This window comes from Aulonocara stuartgranti, assembly GCF_965226115.1.
Source record: "Aulonocara stuartgranti genome assembly, chromosome: 11".
Taxonomy (NCBI): Eukaryota; Metazoa; Chordata; class Actinopteri; order Cichliformes; family Cichlidae; genus Aulonocara; species Aulonocara stuartgranti.
This window is the reverse complement of record NC_138947.1, coordinates 12649596-12664119: the sequence shown is the minus strand read 5'-3', so window position 1 is coordinate 12664119 and position 14524 is coordinate 12649596. Positions and strand designations below refer to the sequence as shown.

Here is a 14524-nt window from a genome sequence, read left to right as displayed (position 1 = left end):
TCAGTCAGCTGCTTACCTTTGAGCAGACACCCAACAACAAAAGTGGTGTTTGCTGCTGAGTAATGAGACTGAATAAGTGAAACTATTCGGTCCACTAAGAAGAACCCAGGTTTTCCTGAAAAACTGGAACAGTGACAATCTGTCTCCCCACACCAGTGGGCGCACCTCCCAAGGATTTAACTTTGCGCTGCAGTACAATAACATGGCCACACCCTTGTTGAGTGATTGGCCTAAAGTTTCCCCGGCACCGCCCTCGGCCCAGCGCATCCGCCCTTCCAGCGTTCCGTAGCCTGTTGCTGCCAAACCATCTGACAGTTTAAATTTATATTCTGCCCTATTACTGTACTCGAATCCCCAAGCTTTAAAGTCAGTCTTTTTTTTTTAAGTCATTACAGTGACTAGCGCTCACTCTTAAACCACGATGCGCAGTGTGGAGACGCGCTCAGCAACGTTTCTCTGTGGTGGTGCACACCTTCTTTGCAGCCTGTAATTGTTAACTTTTTTTTGTGAGGGACATCACTTCACGTTGTTGCATCATGGGAAGCTGCAGCAGCAGTTGACGCTAAAGTGTGAGTTTGTTCATGAGTTGCTGAAGCTCCTGAAGAAAGTTGTTCGCGGAGCTCCTTTGCGTGGGGTCTCGTCACCTGATTTTGCGCACCACTCCCAGCCGGTGCAGAACCTTTCCGCAGCGGCCAGGATGGGCACCTTGCTGTGGACACTCGGAACTCCGCCTGCTTGGAAAGCTACGATTGTCTTCTTCAATATAATATCAGCTGTTGTGGCCAAAAGGCACACCGTGTTTTGGAACTCTACAAACACAAGGTGAGGAGGGGGAGTCTGTGCGCGTAATGACGCTTCTCTTGGTACAAAACGAGAAGGCTGTTTTATTTTCATCACTAGTGACCAAATAAATGTTCACTGTTAAGGGGTCCAGATTTGGTTTAATCTACCAGTTTAGGTGAGAATAAACATAGCTGGTCTGAACTTGCACTTTCATGCCATTGCACAACATCTTTAATGATGCCTTGTGAATGACTCAGGCTTTAGTTGTTTAAAAGAATCTCAGCTATGTACCAGCTCACGTCAATGTTTACTTAAATGCAGTAGGGAGGGAAGCAGGTCAAACCTGCACCAAAAGCTATCAGGCTGTTTCCTTTAAATCAAGTAGTCTCAACTCTGTGAGTACAGTGGAACCCTCGGTCCACTTGAGAGAGACCTGAGTGATCTCACCTCCTTGCCGCAGCCAGTTATCTTTATCATATTGACCACACTCTAACCGTGGCTTTCACCTGTCTGCTGCTTCTTGGAGTTAGTGATTATGCTACTTATAGAAAGGCAGAAGTAAGGGTTTCTTCCTAAGTGTTTGTTCTGAATAGTGCCCTAGATAGCATTCTCAGGACACAGGTGTATATTAAAGTCTAAAGTGCTGCTGTGCATAAGCAAATATGTAGTCAGGTAAGGGGAAGCTGTGTGTGTGTAATGGGTTGATTGGGGCCATTAGCCAGGCAGAGTGTGGCTCACCTGCTGATCCAGGTGTTCCAGTGCTTGCTAATTGAAGGTTTGAGGTGGGAGACCTGCAGGGCCTGACGGGCTACTGCCCACCAGAACACATTCGCGACTCTCTTACACGTTTTTCTAGACTCTTGCTCTCTCAGAGGCCAGAGTCCCCAAACGCTCTTTCAGATGAACGACCTTTTTACTTAGCCGTTGGCCACAGAGACTGCTCTGTCAGTAACTGTTTTATCTTTATGATTTTACATTTGTAGATGCTCAAAATCTGACAGAAATGTGACTCCTGGGACTATTAATTTCCCCAAGAGCTCCTTTGTCTAGGGGGCAGGCTCTTGTAGTGGAGGTTATACCCGGTGTGTGCATGTGGGGGAAAACTCAGTCATGTAATTGGGATCTGACAGAAATGTGGTGGACAGAAACACTGAGGATTAGGAAGCACCTTCTTGTTCTCCAGAGATTCAGGGATGAATGGTCACAGCCTGTGGCATGGCCACACAGTCTGCTGCAACACCACGCAATCACAATGCCATCAGCATCACGGTGGAGAGTAACCCACTGTGGCAGAGAATCACTCTCATCAGCAACACCACCCAATCACAAAGCTATCAGTGGTGCCGTGATGCTGCACCAAGTCCAGAATCCCCTGGGTTTACCACAAGGATTTTCCTCTCCTCTCCTCTCCTCTCCTCTCCTCTCTCTTCATTACCTCCCTTGTTACAGCCTTCTCCTTTCATCTTTTGTCTGCACTCCCTCACTCCTCCTTCTCCTCTTTATGTCTCACAACTCCCTCCAGCCCAGTGATGGATATTGGCTGTGTGATTAGTTGAGCTTCAGTCATTTTCCCATACCATATTTTCTATTAGCTGCCAGCCAACGAGCCAGCCAAGTTGTCCTGAGGCCTGTAAATGCAGCCAGGTGAGGGGAAGAGGAGCACAGGGACACGAGAGCCGTGATTTTGTTGGATCAACGTAGCAATAAGAGAGCCAAAGACTGCGTCTGACATTCTGAGCACAGACAGTCAGAAAATAACCACGATTGGCTTCCTGCTTTTTTTTTGTCTGCAGTGCTGCAACAGATTACAGTGTAACTGTTATTAATAACCGTGTAAAACCTCTTTTTTTTTACATTTTCAGCATAACTTTGTGTTATTTCATCCATTCCCATTCTACATTGCCTTGTTTAACATCTTTCAGCTCACTGTTGTGGCTGAGATTTAGTTTCAGTGCTTTGATTCTTGCTAAAATGGCTCTGGTAAGTCCATCATCTTTGGGCTACCTGGGCGACACAAAACCAGCAGCAGGTCAAAGATGGTGACCAGAGGTATACTAAGTAAGAGAAAAGCCTCGTTTTCTTTTGGAGTTGATGAAACGGGACTTAAAGAGAGTTAATCTTGGATCATCATTCTCCATGTTGCCAGACGCATGACTTGAGATACACACTAACATTCCTCTGTAAATGTTGTAAACACTATAGCTTTACAAGCTAAAAACAGTTCATAGTTTTGTGTAGAACTGGCTTTGCTTGATTTATTGGTAAAATATTGATAATAAATTTGACCCCATGCACCAACCTTCTTTGGAAATGTAAGAAATTGTATTTTGCACATTCATGAACTAACAATAAGTGATTGAGTGTATTCATGGCAACATTATTCCTGTCACATGTGAATCTGGGAAAGCATCTAAAGACTAGCTTAAAACAAATGCTTAAGCTGCTTATAACAACCGTAGCTGGTGGAAAAACGAACTCTTTTTAATATGAACGACAGGATCCCATCTCTGGCCTTCACCTTTCCCTACAACATCTAGATTTATAGTTTTAATGAAGCAAGGGCAGTGAAGTGGAGACTGTAGGGCTTCACTGCTCTGTTCTTTGCTGGCTAATATGCTTGTAACAAAGGCTCAATGAAACACTTTAACTGGCACACATTTAGCACCCCCTATATTGAAAAATGAAGCTCTGAAATGAAAGTGATAGACTGACTGCGGGGTCGGCGTTGAACATTGCAGAATCGGATACCCCTGCCTCTTTCTTTTGTGGGGCTCCAGTGGTTCGATCGCCCTCTTTTATGATTTTTTATGAACACGGTTTACGATCGCTCTCCATTTTATAACCGTGTCTCTCTCAGAGCAATAGTTCCTTATTAGAAGAGAAATTATTTTTTACTTCCTGGAGCAGTTAAAGGTTAGTATAATAATATAACCCCAGTGCTCAAAGCTTGAGTGTGTGTGTATTTGTGAGTGCTGACAGTTTACCTTAGCTCCCCCCTGAGCCACAAGCTCAGACTGGTTTATTGGTGTATTCAGCTTCTTCTTGTGTTCCACGGAGAGCTTTTAAACCTGTTGGGCCAAACACGTTGACCAGCCTATTTGCAGATACAGCTGTGTCTGCTTTTTGCGCTGCATGCATCCTCATAAATTCGCTCAGGAGCCGTCAGGAAGTTTACTCAAAGCATCAAAACTTTAGGGATTGAATTACACTTCTTGGGGGACAAGAAATGGCTTGAAAGATTGGGCTGCTCATACATCTGTAACGAGAATAAATGTCACCCATACCTGGAGCTTTAATCACCTACTCCATTTTCTGGTTCTTGGCACTCACTTGTACTATTGCTTTCCCTCCTATCTGCCCGGAGAGGATGAAAACTTGTTGCAACAGTTCCCCTGGATCACAGCTCAAGCTTCAGTCTCTGCGTGCCAGCTCCTTTGCTTTCTCCGCACCCCAATTTTTTTGTTTCTGAATTTGCGTAGAGGCAGACAAGCGTAGTTTTAATTGTAAATGACATTAACATTTAAAACCCGCGACAGAAACATCGTAACCAGTTTTCCTTACCTGCATCCTCACTTGCTCAGACTTGAACTCACTCTGAAAGTTTGGACACAAACTTTATAAAACATCAGACCAGACCCCTCTGAGCTCTCGTGCTCCCTCTCTTTTTTTTTCTTTCTTTCTTTCTCCCCCCGTCTCTCACCCGCTCACACAAAGACCTAGGGTGAGCTCTAAGCCAGTGAAGCATGTTTAAACGGGGCATGAGGTGATGAATATTTGTATTGGTTTTCTGTATCTTTATTGAAAGCTGCCCTCATAAGTCCTCCGTGTAATCTCTGCTCTGTTTATGCATCATTTCCGTCTGTGTGCACTTGTGAATGATCCAGTTTAAATACCAAAGTAAATCACATTCTGCATACCATAGCTGCACTCACGTACACACACACACGTAACTGATCTGTGGGATTGCACAAACAGACGCATGCAATATACAGTAAAATAAAAGCAGATAAGTTGTAATTGTGTCTTGTCAAGGATGATGATTGCACTTTTAGACTGATTTCTTTCTTCTCGTTATTTTATTCCTTCATCCAGCGATCTGTCTGCATCTATTACCCCTCTGTAGATTGGACATGCAAATGAATACGTTCCTCGGATTGCTTTCTCTTCCCTCTGTGTCTGTCTATGTACTAATCTCTATCTTCCCCTGGTAAATGATTAACATGGAGAACCTGGCTGAACTATAATCAACAAACCCACAGTGAGGTAATTACCACTTTATTCCCGGTCCTGCTAACAAAGCAGTCCCCCTCTCTCTCACTCACTCTCTCTCACACACACACACACACACACACACACACACACACACACACACACACACACACACACACACTCTCTTCCTCGTTCTCTGAATATCACTTCATGTCTCTCTCTCTTTCTCATCTGTCATAGCTGCATCAGTGTCTCTCTCCCTTCTCCGTGTCAGTGCCTATTGTCTGACTTCGCCGCTGCGCTGTGGTCTGTGCAGATATAGAACCGCCTTTGCGAGTGCAATTGTGTGCGTTATCTGTCTTTGTAAATGCGCTTTGTCTGTTTGTTTGTGGTATCGAGTCTATTATCTGGAGGTAAACTGTGGTTGAGTTAACTTCTGTGTACACTCGAGCTTCTTCATCTCTGTCAGAAAACAATGCAAGGCAGTGATTTTTAGTGATTTGAATGCCTGAGAATTGACGTTGGGTGTCGTCGTTGTTGTTGGTTGAAGTTCATTTCACTGGAACAATAGCTCTGTCAGAGGTGTGTGCGTGCCTGTGTGTGTGTCTGTGCGTGCAAGCTTGTGGCTCTTACTGGCTGGTTAGCGTAAAAGGGAAGTCTTTGTTTCCTTGAAGAGATGCAGTGTGATAAGTGTAAGTTCTGGAAAAACAAAACCCAGAAATGCACGAGGATACCCAGCCCCATTAAACCACTCAAGGCTTTGATTCATTTCTGATCTTGCACATAATTCATCTGGGTTGTTTTTCTTTTTTGGGGGGGGGGTTGGAGGTGCTTTTGTCTATCTTTTTTTTTTTTTTTACTTTTCTCCAAACTTCCCTTCATCTCACAGCAAGTAGTGAAAATGGTTTAACAGGAAAAATCGTCTGTTCCGGTCAGCAGTATGTAGCTGTGGGAACATTTACCAACAGCCTCGCATCTAAATAGGTCATTGTTTTGTTTCCACTCGTTAGTTGATTTTAGGTGTGACTAAAGTGTTCGAGGAAAAAGGCGTAATATTGTCTGTGGATGCTTGGCTTTTTTTAAGGTGGGGCTTGCAAATAAGAGTATTGTGCAACTTTGAAATGCCACATGGCCTAACTATCTCCAGCAAGTCTTTCCAGAAATATTTAGAGGTATCTACCACACTGCTTCCCTCACCTTTCATGTGTACATCTGTGTGAAATCAGTAATCCTCTATTTCACTGTTTAGTGATATACCTTAGAATGAAACCAGCATAATCGTTGCACGACAAAACTAATCTTTGCATTTGAAGTGAACGCTGAGATACACATGCATAGGAAGACTCGAGCACACTGTGCTGAAAATGAGGTTTGGGGCCTAGCAGTGAGGATGTCTGTATTAAAATGGATCAGATAGTCACAGTGCAGCTTGGAGCAGTCGGAGCAGACATGGTGTACAAGCATGAAAGGACGGCCGCTCTCTCCTCCTGGTCAGGATATTTAGTCAATCGATACCAATTTAACACCCAGATATTATCGCCGGCTTCTTGCATTATCGCTAGACTGCATATGGACCCATCTCTTTCCCAATTTCTCTCCCCACGCTGCCCTGTTTCTCTGTGTACACACATACATCAATATTAGGTTGCATTAAGCTGTAATAAGTTGCATTGTGTGAATGTCTCCAAGTGGGGTGGAACAGCTGTGGAATGAAATGAGGTTCAGTGATGTCTGCAGCTCAGTTGGCACGGTGCAGCCCAGCTTTGGCACAAAATGGCTGCTGTGGCGCATGTGTGTGAAGAGGGTGGTTATGGTGGTTAAGGGCTGTTGGTGAGCACTGAGCAGGAGCGCATTCATTCATTCACGACACACAATGAGATGTCATTGTTGTAAGTGTCAGGCGAGCTGTGTAGTCCTTTGACGTACAAAACGCCAATTAAATTGGCACGCAAGAATTTGTAAACTGTGGGAAACGCCGTCACTCTGAGCTTGACCAAAACAAAGCAATCTGCTCGCTGTTTGGCCCATATGTGCATTTTCGAATATTTCATTCTCATTTTATTACGCGTGCAGGCAGAAACGCGTCCGCATGTACCTATAGCCTCTCGCTGTACTCTTTCTCTCGGCTCAGAGATCCTGCCAAGAGGCAACTTGGGAATTCCCGCTGACAGAAATTGAATTAGTATTGACCGAGGCAAAGCAAAAGGCTGTAGCTGGAATCAGGATTATTGTACCAGACAAGGTCCTCACTACCAGGAGGGCACTGAGACATGTTTGCCATCATATCTCTATATTCTTTAAAGATGCTTAAGTACATTCACTCCAGAAGTGTTTCTTGATAATTGCTTAGATGTTCACACAGAATCTCCAAGCCAGTTTCCTAGAAATTGCTCCTGCTTTTGTGTGTGAAAGCTGTGCTTTGTGCGTATTTCCGTGCAATGACTCACTTGTTTTGGTCACTAATTGAGAGTCACAGTCATCAGGTGCAGACAGGACAGCCATTTTTCTTGCAAAACTCTAACTTTTTGCCTTGTTAGCGGACAACTTTTGTGTTTTCATCATAAATCTGCGACTTCAGGAGTGCTTCTCTCATGTGTCACGTAACCAGTAGAGGAGTAGAGGTCTATGGGCTTGATGTCTTTTTAAAAGTCTTAATATTCATGTGTTTGATTTTAACGCTGCAGTGTGTCACTGGATTAAAGTAAAGAGCCCCACAAATCTGTCTCAGGTTTAAATCCTCTCTTTCACGTGTCACAAAGTGTCTGCGAAGTGGTGCTTTTAAGCTACATTTATTACGATTTGGGGAAATATCATAAATGTGCTTGATGTAATAATAATAAGGCACTCTGGCGTTCTGTCGTGGGGGGTGTATAATGGAGGATTTAAAATAATTTTCTTTTATATAAAAATGAATTCTGTTACAGAATGTGTGAGGAAAATGCTTAAAAGCACAGAATAGCATAAATTCCCATATTCTGATTACGGGGAATGTTTTGTGCAAGCTGCTAACTCGCAGCTTTTTGATAAGTATTAGCAATTATGTATTCTGGTGGTGTGTATAAAGGATTTTTTTTTTTTTTAAAGCTATAGGTGTGGCTGTGTACACTTTATCTACACACAACAAAGAAATCCTTAGATTTAAAAAGATATGTAAAGGGGTGTGAACATGTGTGTGTACTTATGGGGTGTATGTTTCATTTTTGCTCTCTTTTTATAGTTGTTACAGAAAAGTTTCGAGTAACACTTTCAGCTACACATACACAAGTATTCCTATTTCCTAAAGCCGGTTTTTATCCCGTCCTTTGAGATTTCCAGATAGATCACATGACAAATGTTGTGCTGTGTTGATATTATGACTCTTCTGTATTATTAATTTATTTATTTTTAGGAGACTTTTCCATGGTGGAACAAAAACTAATATTATTTTGGTATTGCCTCCCAGAAGTGTGGTAGCACAGCATACTGTGCAGCGCTCCCCCCAGTGATGTAAAACGCGTGCAGAAACATTTCGCTTCTGTTTCTCTTTGCGCTGCCACACACACCACAAATGAATATACACGCTGCCTTGCCTGCTTCATTTTTTTTTTTTCGTCAGCCCCGAGAGATGGTAAAAACATTAGACCTGCAGTGGAGAAAAGTGAGGGATGGAGAGTGCGTTAAGGAGACGATGGTAGTGAAAGAGTCAACAGATTTCAACTCCCAAAACAGCTCAGGGAGGCCCCCAGGGATGGAGGGATGAGGAGAGAGGGAGAGAGGGAAGAAAGGATGTCAGCAGGTATTACTATCACTGTCACAAGAAGGCGTGAGGAGCAAACCCTCTCTCCACCCCTCCCTCCACACACACACACACAGGGGCTTACTCACACACTCACTGTGACGCAGCCATGTATACAGGTGTCGTAGAGAGGCTCACACACGCTACCGTCACCCTGCCTGCATATACGCTCGCTCATGGATGCTCGGACTCTGGGGAGAAGCCACGTAGGGACCACGCTGCGTTTAGACCTGACGCTGCTTTCAGTTTGCGCTACAGTCTTTACCTGATTGCCACCGAGACATAATATAATAACACATGCTTATTAAAGAAATAAACACCAGCAATTCTTTGAGGACTTCACTAAGATGAAGATATGGTTTTTGTTCTGTTTTGTTTTGTTGTTTGTTTTTGGGGGGGGGGGGCATGTGCGTGCATGCAGACAAGATTTGCTTTTGTTGTTGCAATAACCTGTACCACATGATTTTTTTGGGGGGGAGGGGGGGTGCAGTGATGCACAGCTTGATGCTTGTCTCCTGGTACTCTGACTGCTATTTTTCTCTCCCTTGTTCCTTTTTTCCACCTCTTTCCTCAACATTTTGTTCCAATGAGATCTTTTATTTATGAGTTCAAGGAAATGTGGGCTTTATTTTTCAGAATTCCTTATTTGATCAACTCTGCTATGTAATTGTAGCTATATAATTGCCATCAGTTAACCCCCTACTGTGTTCACTTTTTAAATGTGCACAAGCACATATGTATCTCTTAATAATCTGTGTGTTATTAGTTTGGTATCTCGCCATGTTGTGTTACTGTGCATAGCGTGGGGGGGGGAAATACTGTGAAAACCAGCTCAATTTTAGTTATGCTTTATCCGCCACTTAGTTTTTTAAGGGCTTAACTTGTGTTTTCTTTAATCCTTTAAGTAAACTTTTATTTTTTTGAATCGTTGATAGTCTAGGAGTATCGGGAATGGTGGTTGCGTTTTGTGCTGAATGGATGGAAATAGCTTTGTCCCAAATCTCCATAGTTGTGGCCTTGTAGCAGTAGAACTCATGAATCTCATTGCTCCCCTATTCAGCTGGAAATGGAGTTCTTGTGCACGGTGCGCTTCTCAAAACACTGTAGCAGATGCTGCGCGTTTATGATCGCAGAATTAATCTGTGCGTTCCCCTAAAATACACCCGGTGACAAATGCCTAGTCATAAAAGCCGCAAAATCACTCACTCGCTGCGTTTGTTTATTGCATTTATCGATGTGATGGATTTGCCTGCAGAATGGAAATTTGGTGAGGGCCTTGTTGTTCTTCATCAAAGGTTCATAATTAACACCTAAACAAGTGAGTTTTTGTAGTATTTGTCGCAGCGCGTGTCGCTTTGCTGTTAAGAAACAAAGAACACTCACCCACAGTCACACATACCATGCCTCCTGTGTGTTAATCTTGTAATTTTGGGTCATTCTGGTTCATTACTTAAAGTAGCGACCAGTCATCTTTAATCCCAAATTAATCAGTTAATCCCAGTCCAATGCCAGGCTGTTATTAGCACCACGTTAGCCTGGCGTCTGCACCGCTTCTCTTGACCCTCACCATTTCCTTCCTTTCTGCTCCTAAATCCTCACCACCACCAACACCACCACCACCCCTCCTCTTATTGTGTCTGAACCTTTCATCAGTGTTGTGGAACACAACTGGCCCCTCTAAGAAATTCAGAGGCATCCGGCTTCAAGGCAGACTTTTAAATCAAGCTAAGTGTCAAGAGTATAAATTTTTATTTCACACTCTCGAGCTCATGTACTTGAGCTAAAAATGCTGTATATGCTCAGTTTAATAAAACATATTCAACAGTCTTATCCAAACCCTAGCCGAAACCCCATGCAGACTTGGCAATAATGTAGTATTTTTGTTCTCGGCTCTTTTGATTGTATCGGGCTCTGTAAGTGTCCTACCCCTGGTGGGAATATGTGTTCATGAGTGTGAGGGGCAGGGTGGGGCAGGGTGGGTGGCTGTGCGTGACTAGAACAGGACAAAGCTGGCTGCCTTGAGGGGAAATAAAGGGGACCCTCCATACCCCCGACACACAGAGCGATATGAATCTTAACCGTTGTGACGGAAAAAGATGGAGAGGGAGAGAGAAGCGTGGATCGGCTGTGATGGTGGGAAGGGAGAGGGAAGGGGGCAGTTTAGACTCCTGGGATTCCAAAGCAGTGACCGTGAAAGTGCTTAGATAAACAGAGAGGGAGGGAGGGCAAAGTGGGTAAAACGAGGATGGAAGAAGCATTCGGAGGAAGAGGAATGGTGAAGAAGGTGTAGACACACTGACTGGTGAAGGAAATGAGACCTGCTTAAGATGGGGTGAAAGACAGAAGATGAGAGTGAAACCAAGAATAGAAGTTTCTAAATAAGTTCACCGGGAGACAGAGACTGAAAGGGACCAGCTCACTCTATTTACTCCTTAACTCGTATGCCTCTCCAATCCTTCTCTCTCCATCGTCTCCCTTCCTCTCCTTCCCTCTGTTTAAATTATTCAAGCCTGTTGGTTGTATTAGAGCAGGTTTCCTTGACATGTCTTAACTGTGTATGTATGTGTGTGTGTGCATGTGTGTGAGTGACAGACAGAAAGACAGCTCTAGGCCTCCAACTGGCCATTCCTAAGGTAACAACCACCAAATAATCAGACACTGGGAAAGTGAGAAGGAATGCACACCTGGGATAAATGGACTAGGCTGCCTATCCAGCATTGACCTTCTCATCATGGCGAGGGAGGGGAAAAAACAGAGTACACAAATGGGAAAGAGTGTCTACAGCATCAGAACTGTGACCTACTTAGTAAATGATGGATTCTTAAAGCCAAGTCTGATTTATTGGCTGAGTGTATGTGCTTTATGAGCGCCCTTTTCACTATATTGAGTGCATCTGAGCAAATGTGTGTCTATGGGGTGTCGCTTGCATGTCCTCCTTAACCCACTTACACAGGTGGGCTGAAAGACCCGGGGCTCATGTAAGTGTAGTTAAGTATAGTTAAATAATAGATGAGAGTGTAGAGGGTATACTACAAAGACTGAATGGAAGAGAAGAAGTCAGTAAAAAAAATTACAAAATATTGGTTTAACAATGTTCGTTTATGCAACATGAGAAATGGCACCAACAGCAGACATCATCACAAAAAAAAACACATTCACTCCAAATACTGCTACAAAAATGGGTCACATTTGATTGAATGCCAATTTAGAGCATTTGAGTTTCATAAAAGTGGCACAGAAACAGAACCTTTCTATAAAATTTCAAAGCAGCCTTCACCTTCAGAGTTGTCAAATCCTCGTTTTATCATTCAAAGGACAGACAGAAACTCAGAATGTATGACAGCCTATGGATGCGGACAGTGACGATCCAACTATGGAGTCATTCTGACTATTGTTTCCATTTTAAACACATGTGTATAAAGCAGACTAACAGATACTTTTTCTTGTTTTTTTTTAACTGTTAAGAAGCTTGCCAATGTGCCCTTTTACAATGCACCGTACAGTCTATTGGCATGGCAACACTGGCAACTCTGTATAACAAACCTTTTTATAGTCCATTTACTCAACTTTAGTATGACGGTTTCTGAATATAGATGGATCTGTCTGCTCTGGAACTGTGCAAATCCAAAGGGCCCAGCCAGCAATACATAAATATTAGACACATGATGTTGACACAGCAGATGAGCCCAGCTGCCACTTTGTAGCAATACGCTTTGATAGATATTATAAATAGTTTGAATCATTGGTCTTGGTGTCCACCCATCATAGTTGTCATTGTTCCCCACCTCTCGTCATATGTCATTCCTGTCAGCGTCTTGGCGGTGAGGTACTGTAGCTAGTTTATGTGTCTGAGCCTGGCACCTGTACAAATCAGCCCTGTATTTATTCTGCAGCTCCATTTAGACTGCAGAAACATGGAGAGCACTCATTACTCTGAGGTTTAGGCTGTCCGACCGAGAGATGCAGGAAAAGGACGGCTAGAACGACGGATGGATGGGTGGGGCGTTGGCTTGGAACCAGTCCCAGCTCCAGATTGGTGGTTGTCCTAGCAACGGCACGACTGACCTTATTTACCCCCCTTTGTACACCCCCTTTTCGTCCATGCACTCTGCTCTCGTCCCGTGCACATTTTTTTTTTTTTTAGCCGTGCGCGCGCACACTTTCACCATCACTCTTCTCTTCACGAGAGCTCAAACTCTTCGCCTTCTGCCTCTTTTCTCCCTTACACTAATCTTAAAAGTGTGGCCGCTACCGCTCAGGGAAGGTGAGAGAGTGGAGCCAGACTTTTAGCTGCTGCAGCGCTGGTGGGTATAGTGAGGCAACATTTCGCCATACACTGTTTCTGGCCAATTGGTGAAAATTAAAAAGAAAAAGGACCCATAGACTGCCAGACTGCACTCTTGGCCATTTATGCTGTAGACCGTAATTTCATACCTCAAAGGAAAAAAATCACTGGAAAGCTTATTTTTGGATCAGACTGGACCACACATGGCGAGTTGTGCCCGTGTATGAGAGAGGTCTGTCACAGAAGGGGATGATGGTTTCTGCAGACATCCTGCCATATCAAAATGGCTCCGATGAATTGGTTTCCATACTGATGGGTCCTCTGGGCCTGAATTGGGCAATTTTCTTCAGCTCTGCTGGCCATAGCTATGCATCCTGTTGTGCTGCTGAGTCTCATAGAACAGACACATATACACAAACTGAAGAGAACCTTTGCCGTAACAGGCAGAAAATAGACTCTGTCTTTACCTAAGGCTGAGAGTCCTTTAGGCCTGAAGCAGCAAGGCTGTGTGTTTGTGTATCTGTGTATTTTATCAGTGTCTGGGAATTGATAGCGAATGTGGTTCCATGAGGCAACCTGCTGATTCACACAGTTTGAATGAGAAGTGAAGAGGTATGAATACCCTGTGCCTTCTGGTCATTTAATAGAGCCTGGAGGGCAGGAAAGGTGCAACCAATCACTTCATCTAGTTTACTCACATATGCACACCCACAGCCATCATTATAAGCGCTTACATACTCATATTAAAGCACAATGCAGTGTATTTGAACATGTGGACACACATATCCTTTTGAGGACGGAGGTTTTTTGCCTGGGTGATGACACAGGAATTTCCTGGGAAATGTTGAGCAGTGGTGGAAAGCCACCTAGATCCTAATGCATATTAATGCAAAAGTGCTCAGAACTTGCATATGAAGATAAAACAGACAGAGACAGGAGGGGGAAAATGTAGCAGGAAAGTTCGCGCAGCACTCACATTTGGAGATTGGGAGTTTGTAGAAAAGCAAACGGTCTGGTGGAGAGGAGAGCAACACTTCCTGCTGACCTTGAACAAAGCAGAGACACACAAATGCATACACACTTGTGTAGAGGCATACCAGACAGGAAAGGGTAGATAAGCACGGCAGCTTATTTCCCTTAAGTCTCTCTTTCCTCTCTGTGAGGAGTGGTTGATCAGTGTTTGGCCACAGTTTGATGACACTGAGAATCTAAAGAGGTGGGGTTTGCAGAGTGTTGAGGATGTGGGGTGGTAGGAGGGTTGTTTAAGGATTTCTGAGCCAGCTGGGCAGGCGGGGTCGTGGGGGGGGGCCCAGATGGTCAGAGGTGGGGGGTGACATCCTTGTTTGTGTGCGTTGAGGGGAGTAAGCACCAGGTTAGACACAACATTGGTGTTTGGGCTCTGGACACAGTAAGGCTTTGTGTGAGCATGGAGGGGGGCACGGCTTTGGGAACGGGGGGTGGAGGGGCCCTCA

At 44.0% G+C, this 14524-nt stretch overlaps 1 protein-coding gene across 2 annotated transcripts in view; it reads left to right on the top strand.

Moving 5' to 3' along the window:
* The first annotated feature begins 253 nt into the window (after window positions 1-253).
* Window positions 254-14524, top strand: part of efna4 (ephrin A4) — a 33629-nt gene continuing 19358 nt past the window's right edge. For both annotated transcript variants that reach the window (XM_082552558.1, XM_082552557.1), the window contains exon 1: window positions 254-822. In XM_082552558.1, the coding sequence (XP_082408684.1) occupies window positions 698-822 (125 nt within the window). In that variant the 5' untranslated portion in view covers window positions 254-697. The remainder of the gene's footprint in view (window positions 823-14524) is intronic.